Source organism: Oryctolagus cuniculus, chromosome 14, assembly GCF_051225735.1.
Source record: "Oryctolagus cuniculus isolate XC-2025 breed Fujian yellow rabbit chromosome 14, ASM5122573v1, whole genome shotgun sequence".
Classification (NCBI taxonomy): domain Eukaryota; kingdom Metazoa; phylum Chordata; class Mammalia; order Lagomorpha; family Leporidae; genus Oryctolagus; species Oryctolagus cuniculus.
Window position 1 is genome coordinate 4,273,580 of NC_142880.1, and position 15,604 is coordinate 4,289,183.

The following is a 15,604-nucleotide window of genomic DNA, read 5'->3' on the forward strand; positions in this document are numbered from 1 at the left end:
ATCCTTAAACAAAAGGCCTACGTGCTCGCACTTAGAGGATTTGAAAAAGGGAATAGCTACAGAGAAATTGTGGTGGCCTACAGCCAGTGTAGAAGAGACAGGAATCCCCTGGGTGACAACTCCGAGAGCCCTGGCAAGACCAGGAGGGCGCCACTCAGAGCACGTGCCCAGGAAGAGAGGCGGGCAGTGCGTGGGCTGCCATGATGCCCTCTCCGTTGTCCATCCTCTGTTGCTCTGTAAGTGGGGGAGCCATGGTGTCTCCAGAGTGGACTGACGGTTGGGGTCCACACTGTTACCAGGGTGCTTCTTGTTTTTGCTGGCTCCTCCTCTCCCTCCCTCCACGCCTTGGGCGTGGTGGTCAGTGTGCTCCTGGCGTGTCAGAGGTCAGTGGGACCCTGAGCCCTGCTGTTTGCCTTTGGCCTCCCTTTCTCAGAATTATTCCATAAAAAGACCATTGTGTCTTCACATAAAACATTTTGCAATAGCAGAATTTTCTAGTGTAGGTCGACAGTGATCTTACATTTTCCATCAGTGATTTTTGTTGTTGTTGGATTTTTTTTTCAGTTACTTTTTGTAGCCAAAGGGATTTTTTTTAGGCTCTAACTCTTCACTCTTAACTATTTAACTGGATGTGGCAGATTTAAAGCTGTTGTTTCCTTTTTATACAACAAGACATCATTACTTTCAGAATTTTTGCTAAAGATGAAAATTCTTAAAATTAACCATTAATTTCTATTATAATTAATGTAAAGGCCACACTGTTTCAATGAATGGAAAATAAACTTAAGAACCAGATTGATACTCAAGAATAAATACCTAAAGCTAAGTGCATGTCATAAAACTGATAAACACTGGAAAGTTCCTGTAGCCTTCTCAAAGCTAATAGCCCCACAGAACTGCTGGATTCCATTCTGTCCAGGGTAAACTTTTAAAAATTTCTTAAAATACAACTTTGAGTGGAACACCGATGAGACCACGTTGAGACAGGGACTGTACAGAACTGGTGCTTCCTGGTGGGCGGCGGTGCCGGAGGAGCTCGCTTGCGCAGCACAGTTGGCTCTGCGAAGCTGTGGCTCACCTGGGTAGACTGGAGAAGAGCTCATGGGGAAGACATGTTCCTCTCTTCATGCTTACGCAAGGCAGTGTTTCTTCCTGAAGATGGTTTCAGAGGAGTTAGGTTCCCTGGATAAAAACTGTTGCTAAAAATCCTCTTCTGAAGAGAGGGAACTAGAGCTCAGACTAATGTAACATCTAATAATTGAGTGTTTAAAAAAATTTGTATACTTATAAATGTAATGTTATCTAGGGTATTAGAGTTTTAAATAAGTAGATACTAACACCACCCATAGTATGCACACTACAATATTATAAATATTAAGGACTGAGGCCGGCACCACGGCTCACTAGGCTAATCCTCCACCTGCAGCGCCAGCACACCGGGTTCTAGTCCCAGTTGGGGCATAGGATTCTGTCCCGGTTGCCCCTCTTCCAGGCCAGCTCTCTGCTGTGGCCCGGGAGTGCAGTGGAGGATGGCCCAAGTGCTTGGGCCCTGCACCCGCGTGGGAGACCAGGAGAAGCACCTGGCTCCTGCCTTTGGATCAGCGCAGTGCACCAGCCGCAGTGCACTGGCTGCAGTGGCCATTGGAGGGTGAACCAATGGCAAAAGGAAGACCTTTCTCTCTGTCTCTCTCTCTCACTGTCCACTCTGCCTGTTAAAAAAAAAAAAAAATTAAGGTCTGAAGTTGCATCCTTTATTACAGACTTATTGCCCAACACAAATTGTACTGTATCCCAGGTATTGAAGTCCTGATTAATACTGTTGGGCTGTGTTGACATATATAAAGCCTCCCAAGAACAATACTGAATTTATTTTGAATGTTCATAGCAATATTTACTAACAGTTGTGTCACAATTTTGAGAAAGCTTTTAAAATGTAATAGCTGTTTATTTAACTGTCTGTCTGTATTTATTTCAGTTTATGATTGAGATAAAGAATTCTTCTCTATCTTGTATACCAGCTGATTGGATTAAGGTTGGAAGGTAGGTTGGAGAAATAACTTATTTCTTAGCACATTTATTATAAGACAGCTGTATACCTGTGTGCTCCAGGACGGACACTAGCTGCGTTCTTGAAGTTAGGATGAATTTTTCTCCTTTTGGTTTTCTTGTTAAACTTTTAATCAAATGAGTTTTTATTTCTTTACTTACTGTTTTTATCATTGATTTGTAGATGTTTTTCGGAAGGGTATCTGGTGCCTCTGTGGTCTTGTTTTGTGATCACCGTTATGATTCAGAGTGTACCCGGGAGAACAGCTCAGAGACCTGCAGCTGAGCGTCCTGATGAGGGCTCTCCCTGGCGCTTCACTCAGGAAGCTCATACTCCACCTTCCGCCTCCCTGAGCTCCGCATCTCCTTGTCTTAGTGCTCTCCTCGGCACCTAGTCACCAGCAGTTCTTTAGATCTGCCCTTGGCGACTTGTGTCATGAAGTAATAAAAATAAATTAATTAGAAGGAAAATTAGCAAGTGGCATTGACGCTTTGCCTTTTCCTCGGTTGGGCGTTCATCCCCAGAGGGGACTCACTGGAGGAAGCAGCATTAGAGGGGCACCCATCCATGCCTTGAGGGGGCCTTTGTGTGGCGTGCTCATTAGTGATGTGGTTACTAGGAAGCCCTCACGAACCTGGATGGAACTGTTACACTGTCTAAGATAGCGGAAGAGGGACTTGGAGCTGGTGGCAGATCTCTGTTAAGGATGAAGGGAAATTTGATACGAGGTGTGAATGATTTTTGATGTCTTACTTTAATTAAAAAGGAAGCCTGTTACCTGTTGCCACAGCAACAGATGATGATGGCACAAGTGTGGTTTCTTTAGCTCTAATACCTCCCTTTTTTCCTGTGCTACCAGAAGCTGTACTTGAGACTTGAATATTTTTTATTTTAGGGGATGTTGTTTTCTCGCTTTGCAGGCATCCTTCGCTTTATCTACTTTAGTCCTATGCTATAACTAGTGAGTGGAAATATGCTTTATGGAGAGAAAGTATCAAAATATCATGTTAGTTTATCTAAAACAAAAGCTGAAACGTCTTCCTCGGTGGGCTTTTCCAGAAAAGAAAGCTGTAGTAAATCTTTTTGTGTAGAAGTATCTGTGACGTAGTTTAAAAGCAACAAGCAAGACTGAGTTTCATGGAAACTGAATGAACAAGCAAGATGGTCTGGGGGGAGGTTATTGTGATCTCTGATCTGTTGTGTGTCCCTTGGGTCTTGAGAGGGTAGGTTAGAACCTGACTGGTCACATTTGGAGGACAAAAGGCTCGTGCCCCATCCAGTGTCTGCTGAATTGAAGTATAACGGTGACAGTGTAATACCAAAGTGAGCGAGCAAGGAAAAGACCAGAGACCACCCTGACCTCGTCTTCTTGAAGACCTGTGATCGTAACGGTTGCATCAGCAGCAGTGGACACCAGTGATGCCACCACACGCAGTTGCTAACGTTGATGGAGTACTGACTGCAGGGCGCTCTGCCAGGCACCGTCTGTTGGTCTTCTCGATAGCACTCAGGAGGTAGAGGCCGCGGCCGTCTGTGTTTTATGCACCAGGAAAGCTGCTATTTAGAGATCAGTTCAGCCTGCTCAGGAGTCACAGGGCTAGAGGTGAGGGGGGAGAGTGAAGCCCTGACCCCAGTTCTGTCTGGGACCCTGGTCTCCCACCAGCTCTGTGGTTTCTTGATGAAGGGATCGCAGATTTCCTCAACCTGGACAAGGGGCACGTGGCACAGGAGTCTTCAGAAGGTGTATGGAACGTGCGTATTGCAGATACGACTTGTAGGTTTCAGCTTTTCTTGTGCCAGAATGAACGTATCTCATTCTTCCACGCGCTTTTTAAAGCACTTTTGTGTTTCATCCCCTCTGGGGCCACGGAGGATCTGCAGTTAGATCCTGAAGATGTCTTTTACTGGATTGCCTCCTGAAATAATGCGTTGCTGTAATTCTTAATGCTTTCTGTTTCTCTTCTTGCTGAAACTCCACAGTCATGCAGCAAAGTGTAAAATGTGCAGAGTGCTGTGTCCTCCGCTGGGGTATCCACCTCGCAGCTTTGTTACACTACCCATGTTGCCATATTTGCTTCTGATCTTCATCTTTTTTTTTTTATAGAGGATTCATTTTCATTTAGTAGAATTTAAAGAGAAAAGCATTTTCCAATGAACTAAAAAATCTGAACTCTGCCTTTGCCAAATGGATATAATTTTTTAAACATCTTAAAAGCTTCCTGAATAAACTCATTTTGTTTGGAGTCAGTGGAGTTCAGATGTGTAATTAAAGAATGTTCTCTGTTTACAATGGTTTACTTTCAAGGCTCATCAGAGAATAATAAGTACTACTTTACTTTTCTGAAGTGACGCCATTACTGATTTCATGTAACCTTGATTTCCTATTTATGTTTTTTCTTCTCTTCTAGCACAAAAGCTGTGAGCCGCTTTCACTCTCCTTTTATTGTAGAAAATTACAGACGACTGAATCAGCTCCGAGAGCAGCTCGCCCTTGACTGCGGTGCTGAGTGGCTTGGTTTTCTAGAGTGAGTTCACAATGAAAAATAGAATCTGACTTTTGCTGTGAGAAATAGACCGGAAAATCTTTCCATCACAAAAGAAGAGTAGAGGTTATTCGTGTGACCCACTGTGAGATAGCAGAGTACTTGTGTGCTCTGTTTTTATTTTTCATCTGTTGAAATGTAAGCTCATCTTGGCCTTTGCTGAGAGACCTTGTATATTTTATTGTTGCTGTACTAATATTTTGTTGCTAGTGATGTTTAGTCGAGTCACTTTTTGAAATTCCACCTTGAAATTACCTTTCTCATGTGAAGGCCTTACATCTCTTTCAGAGTTGGACAAGTCTGGGTTCTGTTTTATTTTTATTCTCTGTTAATTCTTTCTTTTTTTTTAAATATCCTGTTGTTAATTCTTTCTTTTTTTTTAAAATATCCTTTGTATTATTTTCCCTCTGATTTTATACTCTGAAAATTTAAAATTCTGTGGGAAGGTTGACATGACCATCTGTGCAGCCTTCACCGCAGATTAGTAAGTGTTAACTTTTCCACATTGTTTTGTGTTGTGTATCTCATATATATTTTTTTCCTGAACCATTTGGAAATAAGATTTAGACATCGTAACACTTCACCCTAAATACTTGAGTGTACATCTTCTGAAAATGAGGACAGTCTGTTACATAATATTATCACCATTATCACACCTAAGAAAAATGAATAGTAATTTAAAAAATATATGTGAATTTCCTTAATGTCTCACCGAGCAAATTTTTAAATGAAAACATTTAATCAGCTTCCACACGTTGCAGTTGGTTGTTACGTTTCTTGAAACTGTTGAAATCTAGAACAGTCTGCTACCATTTCTGTTTTTATACATGGGATTCTCTTAAGGAGTCCTCGCATCCCTCTCTTCTGAATTTCTGGATAGTTCTGTGTTCTGAGTGACGGTGCTCCGGGCTGTGCTGGGAAGTGGCTGGCCGCTGGTGCTCTGGAGGGCGGCCGTGTTGCAGAGTTCGCTGGTTTTTGTGCTCTGAGTGCTCCCACCATGGCTGACTGGAGTTGGAAAGAGATGTGCACATTGGAGTTTGTATTCTTTCCTCTCCCTCCCTCCCTCCCTCCTTACTCCCTTCTTTTCCTTTCTCTCTCCCTCATCCCCTCCCTCCCTCCCAGCCTTCTTTCCTTCCTTCCTTTTCTTCTTTTTGAAGATTTATTTATTTATTAGACAGGCAAAGGGCCAGAGAGCGGCTGGCTGGGACGTGACGTACAGGCTGAAGCCAGGAGCCCGGGAATCCATCTGTGTCTCTCAGAGGGACTTGGGCCATCTGCTGCTGCTTTCCGAGATGCATTAGTAGGGCACTAGATCAGAAGCAGAGCACCAGGACTCCAGTTGGCACTCTGATATGCGATGCTGGCATTGCAGGCCTTGCTTAGCCTGCTGCGTCATGGTGCTGGTCGCATAGGTTGACTCTTGAGTCCGTTGAACCAGCTGTAAGCTGCTAACTCAGTCTTCCTATCATGAGCCCTGTGAGGTTAAATATTATCATCACCCCCAATCTACAAATGTGTAGCGTGAGATCAGAAATATGAAGCTGGTCGGCCACAGCGGTAAGGGTTGCAGCTCAGGTTGAGCCAGGCTGTCTGGCAGGCAGGTGTGTTCCCTTTGCCTTCCTGCTCGCAGTAAATCCAAGGCGTCAGTGTGTACAAAACGTGTTAATTTCTCTGTCAGGCAATAAAAATTCCGTGAGGTCCTTCAGGTGCTTTATTCCATAACGTACCCACTTGGCAAGTGAAAAGCAGAGAACAGACAAAATATTATTTGATAGTTTTTAAAAGGTAGTGAGCAGGCACCAGCGTCGTCTTATATAGAGGAGACGTGTCACCCAGACCGTTGAGAGATTCCAGCTGGCTTACCTTCAGTCTGTGGAGACTATCTTGACTCAGTCTGGTTTCCTTTTGTTTTTGTAAAGATTTGTTGTATTTATTTGGAAGGCAGAATGACAGAGCAGAGGGACACACACGCCTGCGCGCGCACACACACACACACACACACTGATCCTCTTGAATCCAGGGACAGGAATTTTGTTCACTTATCTGCTTCACTTTCAGTTTTGGATTCAAGGGCTTTCAGGGCTCTTGGTTCTTTCCATTTTCTTGACTTTTTCCTTGGTGCATCACCAAGAATGTGAAAATGGAACAAAAAAAATCACACCTTTCAGATCTCCAGGGCCATGTTCTGGAAGGATCCTGGGTTTTGGTTTAATATGCTTTACGTTCTGTCTGTCAGTGTTCCAGGCTCAAGAAAATTTACGCTCTCGCAGGCTAAAAATGTTGGTGTTATTCTTGATCCTTTCTTCTTTTTTGTCCCTTTATCTTCTGTCTAATTCTTGGTTGTCGGTTTTCTCTTTCCTGTGTTGGTCTGATTTGTCTCTTCTTCCTGGCTCCCCTCATAGCATTCTCTCTGTATCAGCCTTGTGAGTAGAACTAGGAGACCTCTGCTTTTCTCACACCTCCCCTGTGCTGTAGCTGGGCTTGCTAAGAGGGAGCTCACGTTAGATGTGCCATCCCTGACGATCGTGACACTCACGGCGTGTTACTCAGGGGAGAAAATGGTGTAGAACAGTATTAAAGCATGGTGCAATCTTGTATATGGATATTCATATAACATACAGCATATGTACCCTCATTTTTTTAAAGATTAAATATATATGCTTACTATTAAAATAAAAATTTCCTACCGGATGTGTGCATACCTCTGGAGGAATATGTGTATATGTAAGTATGCAATTATGTGCATACAGACACAGATACCCCTCAACTTATGATGGGTTTATGAGGACATAATCAGTCACAAAATCAGTTGTGTCCTGACAAATCCATTTTAAGTTGAAAATATCATAAATCAGAATACGTTTAATTTACATAACCTCCCAAGTATCATAGCTTAGCTTAGGCTACCTTAAAAATGTGCTCAGAACACTCAACATTAGCCTTCAGTTGGACTTTGTGGGAGACTGTCATGTGACGTATTGCCAGCTGAAAAAATCAATTCGAAATACAGTTTGTACTGCACGGGTACTGCTTTCACACCACCGTAGAGTTGGAAAGTTCTAGTTCAAACATTGTAAGTTGGGGGCCATTTGTATGTAGCTTCACAGTGTTTACTGATTTTTTTCTGGATGATGAGGTCACTGGTAATTTTAATTTCTTTATTTTGAAGATACATGATTTCAGAAGTTTTCATAATGTATATATATTCATTTCAAAATAAGAAAGTGACGTGAAAGTTTTTATCCCCTAAAAACAACATTGGATGAAACTGAACTAGACCATTTGCGGCTAGAGCCCCACTTGAGAGCAGTGCTGATGGCCTTGTACAGTGTTTGTGGAGGTGCCAGATGGCTTGAATCTGATGTCACCGAAAAAATGATTAGCCGCACTGAGCCCGGCATCAGAGGATTGAGTGCTAGCCATGCGCGTTGTCCATCTTACTGAGGCACTGGCTACAACTTGTGATCAAAATGGTGAAAGAAATAAAGGCTGTCAACACTGCTGTGAAAGAAATCCTTGTGTCTCTTCTTTAGTGTTCAAGAAGATAGGCTATGATTATTGAATAATCTGCTCAAATACAGATTGTCTAAAAATGGAATGATAACATCTCTCAGACAGTATTTCAATTTTTTTTTATTATTTTATTTGAAAGAGAGAGGGTGTGAGAGACAGATCTTCCATCCACTGTGCCCACCACAACTGGGGCTGGACCAGGCCAAAGCCAAGAGCCAAGAACTCAATCTTACTCTCCCACCTGGGTGATAGAGACCCACGTACTTGAGCCATCATCTGCTGCCTCCCAGGGTGCACACTAGCAGGGAGGCCAGACTAGAAGTCGAGCTAGAACTCAGATCCAGGTATTTTAACGTGGGGTACAGGTGTTCCAAGCCGTACTGCTGTACTGAAAACCCATCCCAGTTCAAGTATTCTAGAAATGCATTTGCAAATAAAGGGTATTTTCCATTGTTACTAATCTCAGATATTATGGAGCAGCATTTGGTGGAAAGCTTTTCTGATGATAGTAGTAGATTTAGGATCCACGTGTCTCATCTGCTTCCTGTGCACCCAGCAGTACCTTTTGACTAGAGAGTAAATCATGGTGCCTCGGCTTCATCCTTAAGTTGGTTGAGAGCAGAGTGATAAAGTTTCATGTTGTTATGACATAACTTGATCTGTCAGGTTGTCACCTAAATTGGCCATTTTTTTCAGCTTTCTGTTGCTCTAAGTATGGATAATCTCTTGGAAGTCTGGCCAAGTGTAGCAAATGGGCAAAGACCAAGCAGGTCAAACAAGGCTTCTCCAAGAGTTTTGATGACATTTTGATAGTTTTTGTTTCATGTTTGTCTCATTTATACAGTCAGTGATATAAATAAGAAAGAGTGGTGTTGTCCATGTCAAAATAATTTAGTCCTCCCCAACTTTTTTGTTTTGTTTACTGAAACAGCCCCCCTTGAGGGGCGTGTCGCTCATTTCCCTCCTAGAAATTAAGAGCATCAGAGAGAGTCCTGCGGACTCTGCTGCGTGGTAGCGAGTGAGGGTCTTAATGGCCTGGAACCGGACCTGAGAAGAGGTCCCTCATTAGTGTCAGAGTGCTTGGGCACTCAGGTCCAGAGGGGCAGGGCAGAAACATCCGCTGTGACCCCTTCCTGCCAGAAGAGGCAGTGCCCAGGTAAGAAGACAAGATGGGTCAGTCACTAGAGCAGGGGCCGTGTAAGCCGCAGTCCGAGAGTACAGACAGGTGGCCAGGTCTACAGCTGAAGCCAGACCAGGAATGATAAGGCGTAGTCACACACAGTCACCCTGGAGAGTTAGGTCCATGCCACACATTGCATCATCAGAACCAGGAGGCATTTCTTCAGGTGGCCCCTGAAGAGTAAGGACTGCCCATCGGAGGCCCGGGGCGCATCCCTTTGTGGTTTGGGGCTTTGCATGGAGCCAGACTCTGTTAGTGGGATCGTATAGTTTGTTTTAATGAACTTAAGTTCAATGCAAAATTCATTCATTATGCTCTGTCTACTCAAACAAAGAAATATAAAATAGATACTATAAGTATGTTTCTTCCGTTCACAAATAGTTAACATAGAAATAGAGCTGGATACTTCCAGTGTTGTTTCTAGGATCTGGGAAATGTCATTTACATAGAAGGCCTCATTGTAATTAAATCAGAATTACAGTTAGAACAAAGATGGTGGTCATGTGGAAATCACTGAGCATTGTAGTGACTTAGTCTGCTACGCTTGGCAAGCTCGGAGGCACCTGGAGACTTACGGGTTCAAGTAACCGACACTCAACACTGCTGAACCAGCACAGCAACAGAGAGGTATTATTTGTTTATTTAAGAGGCGAAGAGACGGGGTAGAGGAGAGAAAAGAGAGGGGTCTTCCATCTTCTGGGTCATTGCACAAAAGCAAGCAACACCAGGGCCAGCCAGGCCAAAGCTGGGAGCTGGAAGCTCGCACCGGTGTGGGTGACAGGAAGTCAAGCACTTTAGCCATCACCTTGGCCTCACAAGGTGCCTGTCAGGAAGCTGGAGCTAGGCAGGCAGCCTGGACGCCAATCCAGGCATTCTGACACAGACGGGGTGTTGTAACCATCCTCTCCACCACAGCGTCAAACATTTAGCCCAAGAAACAGATTTTAAGAGAGGCATTCAGTGTACCATTCTTTCTCTTTCTCTTTCTTGATCTCCTTTCAGGGAATATCTAAGCTACACTATGATTTTAGGCAGAAATAGGCAACTTATTTCTATTTTGTTTCTTGTACACACAAAAATAAAGATGCTAGTAGGAGTCTTTAAAATTGCCCTGTGGGGTAGGAGATATAAAGAGCCTGACTGGATTTGGACTGTGCTGTTTAATAACTGTGTGTCTCTAGGCTAATGGCTTTATCTTTCTGAAACACATTGAAAACTTAGATAATGCAAACTGACCTTGAGAGCTAGTCTAACGCAATACTGTAGGTTCCTCTCTGTGATCTTTGGCTGATAAATGATAGGTTTTCCTTTAGCTTTTCTCTTGGACCTACTGATTGTGAACTTAGTTACTGTTGTAGTCCTCATTTTCTAGTCTTTGAAAAATTTATGACATTGCCACCTACATTAAAATACCATTTTTAGGGGCCAGTGTTGTGGCATAGCAGGCAAAGCCTTCACCTGAAATGTAAGCATCCCATAATGGGTGCCTGTTCATGTCCTGGCTGCTCCACTTCCAATCCAGTGCCCTGCTAATGGCCTAAGAAAAGCAGCTGAAGATCACCCAAGTGTTCAGGCCCTGGCCACCCACATGGGAGACTCAGATGAAGCTCCTGGCTTTGGCCTGGCTCAGTGCTGGCTGTTGTGGCCATCTGACTTTGTAACTCTGACTTTCAAAATAAATAAATCTTTAAAAATAACTTTTTCAACAGGAAGAGTTCATTTATTTATTTATTTATTTCCTAACTCAGAGCCAGTCTCATTTTTTTAAAAAATATTTATTTATTTATTTATTTGAACGTCAGAGTTACATAGAGAGAAAAGGAGAGGCAGAGAGAGAGAGAGAGAGAGAGAGAGAGAGAGAGAGGTTTTCCATCTGATGGTTCACTCCCCAACTGGCTGCAATAGCCGGAGCTGCACCAATCTGAAGCCAGGAGCCAGGAGTTTCCTCCAGGTCTTCCCATGTGGGTCCAGGGGCCCAAGGACTTGATTCTTCTTCTACTGCTTTCCCAGATCATAGGAGAGAGCTGGATCAGAAGTAGAGCATCCGGGACTCGAACTGGCATCCATATTGGATGCTGGCACTGTAGGCGGCAGCTTTAACCACTACACCACAGCGCCAGCCCCAATTATTTTTATTTATATAAAGGCAATAAATTTTATGTATTTTGTATATACAATTTTAAGAGCATTATGATACCCTCGCTCTCACCTTTCCTCCTCCTTCTTATTTTTCTTTTAATTTTTGCAATGATATAATTTCAATTTACTTTATAATCACAAATTTAACTCTACACTAAATAAAGAATTCAACCAGTAGAAAGTAGAAAAACCACTGTTCCTGAAGAGTACAGACAAGAGCTATAACTAATCAAATCTATGTACTACATTTTTTTGTGCTCTGCATATTATAACCACAAATCAGGGAAAAATCATATTTGTCTCTTTGGGACTGGCTTATTTCACTAAGTGTAGTGAACTTGAGTTGCATCTGTTTTGTTGCAAAAGACAAAATTTCATTTTTCTTTTTTTTAGCTATTTAGGACCTTTTTTGATTCCATATGAATTTTAGGGTCTTTTTTTCTAGATATGAGAAGAACATCTTTGGTATTTTGATTGGGATCACGTTGAATGTGTAAATTGCTTTGGGTAGTGTGGACGTTTTGATGATACTAATTCTTCCAATCCATGAGCATGAAACATTTTTCCTGTTTTTGTGTGTGTCTTCTGTTTCTTTCTTCAGTGTTTTCCAATGCTGGCTGTGATTTGATCATATATTGCCTTGATTGTGTTGGGGTATGTTCCTTTTATACCCAATTTGTTTAAGGTTTTTATTGTGAAAGGGTGTTGTATTTTGTCAGATGCTTCCTCTGCATCTGTTGAGATAATCATATGGTTTTTATTCTTCAGTTTGTTAATGTGATATATCACTTTTATTGATTTGCTTGTGTTGAACCATCCCTGATACCAGGGATAAATCTCACCTGGTCTTGATGAATGATCTTTCTGATGTATTATTGGACTTGATTAGCTTGTCTTTTATTGAAGATTTAAATATTTATTTATTTTGAAAGAGTTACAGAAACAGAGGGAGAGACAGAGATCGTCCATTTACTAGTTTACTCCCCAGATGGCTGCCACAGCCAGCACTGTGTGAGGCTGAAGCAAAAGCCTGGGTACAGGAGCCCAGACACTTGGGCCATCTTCTCTTTTCTTGGGCCATTAGCAGGGAGCTGGATTGGAAGAGAAGCATCTGGGACACAAACCGGCACCCAGATAAGATACCAGGCAATGGCATTACCTGCTATGCCTCAGCACTAGGCCCTTCCCACCATTTTTTTTTAATTTTTAAAATTTAAAAATTAAATCTCTTAATTTCTCTTGGAAGCACAGTAGTTTCTGTAAGGATTTAAGCTCAGTTATGTATTTTCTGTGTATTAAAGGATATTTTAAAGTGGGCATTATAAAGAATTAAGTTTCAGATCCTTTTTTCTAATGTAGTTATATACATTTCAAACATCCCAGTGCCCCCCCCCCCACAACAGGTGACCACAGTTCATACAGTGTTACACACAATGACATAAAATAATATGATGTGGGGGCCAGCTCTGTGGCTTAGTGGGTAAAGCCTCCACCTGCAGTGCCAGCATCCCATATGGGCGCCAGTTCGAGTCCTAGTTGCTCCACTTCCCATCCAGCTCTCTGCTGTGGCCTGGGAAAGCAGTAGAAGATGGCCCAAGTCCTTGGGCCCCTGTACCCGCGTGGGAGACCTGGAAGAAGCCGCTGTCTCCTGGCTTCAGATGAACGCAGCTCCAGCCATTGCGGTCAATTGGGAAGTGAACCAGTGGATGGAAGACTTCTCTCTCTCTCTGCCTCTCCTATAGCTTTAGTTACCCAAAAATTTGAGACAATGTCCATTATCTTTTTTAAAAGAAATCTGAAATGTGATGTTTATATACATTATTAATCAAGCAACTGAAAAAGTGCTTTGTTCTGTGCCTGCCTTCCACAAGTATTTGTTACACTGACAGTCTGTGTCCAGATTATGCACTGGGGGGGTAGGGTTGTCGTGGTGGTGAAGTCAGACAGACACGGATACTGTGCGGTGGAGGGAGAGTTGTTGCAAGCGTTCCTCCAGGCTTGTTTTCAAGTTGTGAAGGGGAAGCCCCAGGGGAAGCCAGCCCTCCAGTGGTTCATGGTGTGACGCTGTGTGGAAGCCGTGGCTGCGTCTGGTTTTGTCGCAGTCGAGAAGTCGCAGTAGGGCAAGCGTGTAATGCAGCATACTAGCAAACCCCTTTTATGGAAGCTGTTTCAAATTCGTGCAGTTTCGTCCTAAGCAAAAGCAAAAACAAAAGACGACTCAGTACTGTCATGGTTAGAATAGAGAGCAAAGCAGTCAGTGTAACTCGCGTCCCTCTTAACTTCCAGTGATGCCTGGTTATTTTGTTTATGCCTCTGTGAGCATTAGCCAGTAGAGTGATCACTTCTCGCAGTCTGAGAAGTAGTCTGCTCACAGTTTTCTTGTTGCTGCTGTGTCTGTAGGACGTTCAGTGGACATCATGACTCCCTGTGTAAGGCGGTGCATCACCTAGCAACTGTTGACTGCATTTTCTCCCTGACCAAGGTCGCTAAGCAAGGAAATTACTGCAGGTAATATACTTTTATTTCCCCTCCTTATCGTGCTCTACATGAGATAGCTTTATTCAGTAATCTAAATGTCTTTATTATAAGATACTACAGTTACTGAAGTGTTTTAGTCTCTTGGTAAAGCTGACTGTCATACACCTTTAACTTGATTTGAAAATTACTGTCCTACTGAGTGTAATGAAAGCAGATGTCACTGTAAGTCTAGAGATGAAGGTTATATATTTTAATTTTTAAGTTTTTGTGGGTAACACTTCTATGAAGTTTTTTGAGCACTCTTCACTTGTTGTCATTGACTTGGGCACGTTATAATGCATTAACTTTATAAAGGTCCTCCTGTCTGATCATGAATGTGATATATTGATTTCACTTGGCAGAACACCTAGGATTTTATTTTAAAATTAATATCACTGGGGCCGGCACTGTGGCTCACTTGGTTAATCCTCCACCTGCGGCGCCAACATCCCATATGGGCACCGGGTTCTAGTACCGGTTGCTCCTCTTCCAGTCCAGCTCTCTGCTGTGGCCCGGGAAGGCAGTGGAGGATGGCCCAAGTGCTTGGGCCCCTGCACCTGCATGGGAGACCAGGAGGAAGCACCTGGCTCCTGGCTTCAGATCGACGCAGCACCGGCCATAGCAGCCATTTGTGGGGTGAACAAACAGAAGGAAGACATTTCTCTCTGTCTCTCTCTCTCTCTCTGTCTATAACTCTATCTGCCAAATAAATAAAATTGAAAAAAATTGATATCACTTACAAATATTTCATTTTTTATAATAAATTCATAACTCACATAGAGAAAACTTCTGTCTTTAAGATTATAGTCTAAAATCCAAAAATGATCCTTTCCTCTTTTTTTTTTTTTTTTTTTGACAGGCAGAGTTAGACAGTGAGAGAGAGAGAGACAGAGAGAAAGATCTTCCTTTTCCATTGGTTCACCCCCCCCAAATGGCCGCTACGGCTGGTGCTGATCCGAAGCCAGGAGCCAGATACTTTTCCTGGTCTCTCATGTGGGTACAGGGCCCAGGCACTTGGGCCATCCTCCACTGCCTTCCTGGGCCAAGCAGAGAGCTGTCCTGGAAGAGGAGCAACCAGGACAGAATCCAGCGCCCCAACAGGGACTAGAACCTGGGGTGTCGGCATCACAGGCGGAGGATTAGCCAAGTGAGCTGCGGTGCCGGCCAGCGATCCTTTCCTTTTAATGTTAAGTGTTTCTCTCCCCAGTGGATGCTTTCAGATTCACTCGGGAGATATTCAAGTCACTTTCTTTGACAAATGTAAGCATCCATTTTTGGAATTTTTATTAGCCAAATATATTTAAGAATAATTTAAGTATTTAGGAATTGAAAAGGTTATTGATAGGATATTATGATGAAAAAGACCAATAAATAGCCAAGGATCTGATAAAAAGATGTACAACCTTAGTAATCAATGGGTGCTAATTAAAAGGAACTGTAACACTATTTACCCACCACGTTGTGAAAAATAAAAAGTTTGGTAATTCTAACTCTAGGTGAGCATATGAAAAATCCACTGTCAGAGCCTGCTGCCAAGAAGGTAAATCAGTACAACTGCTCTTACCTTTTAAAATAAAAATATGCATATCCTACGTCTTAGGAATTCCACTTCAGCAGCTTGCTGTAGCTTGGACACGTGGAGACGGGATGGGTCATTCACTGTGG

The 15,604-nt window shown here is 42.8% G+C and overlaps 1 protein-coding gene across 3 annotated transcripts in view; it reads left to right on the forward strand.

The window, feature by feature from the left end:
* The window catches only part of MSH3 (mutS homolog 3), a 174,314-nt gene that overhangs the window by 99,226 nt on the left and 59,484 nt on the right, over positions 1 to 15,604 (forward strand). For all 3 annotated transcript variants that reach the window (XR_016220366.1, XM_070056340.2, XM_089312929.1), the window contains 3 exons: positions 1,976 to 2,040; positions 4,456 to 4,572; positions 13,823 to 13,930. Coding sequence is in view for 2 of the 3 variants with exons in the window: in XM_070056340.2 (XP_069912441.2) it covers positions 1,976 to 2,040; positions 4,456 to 4,572; positions 13,823 to 13,930 (290 nt within the window). In the remaining variant the exon portion in view is untranslated. The remainder of the gene's footprint in view (positions 1 to 1,975; positions 2,041 to 4,455; positions 4,573 to 13,822; positions 13,931 to 15,604) is intronic.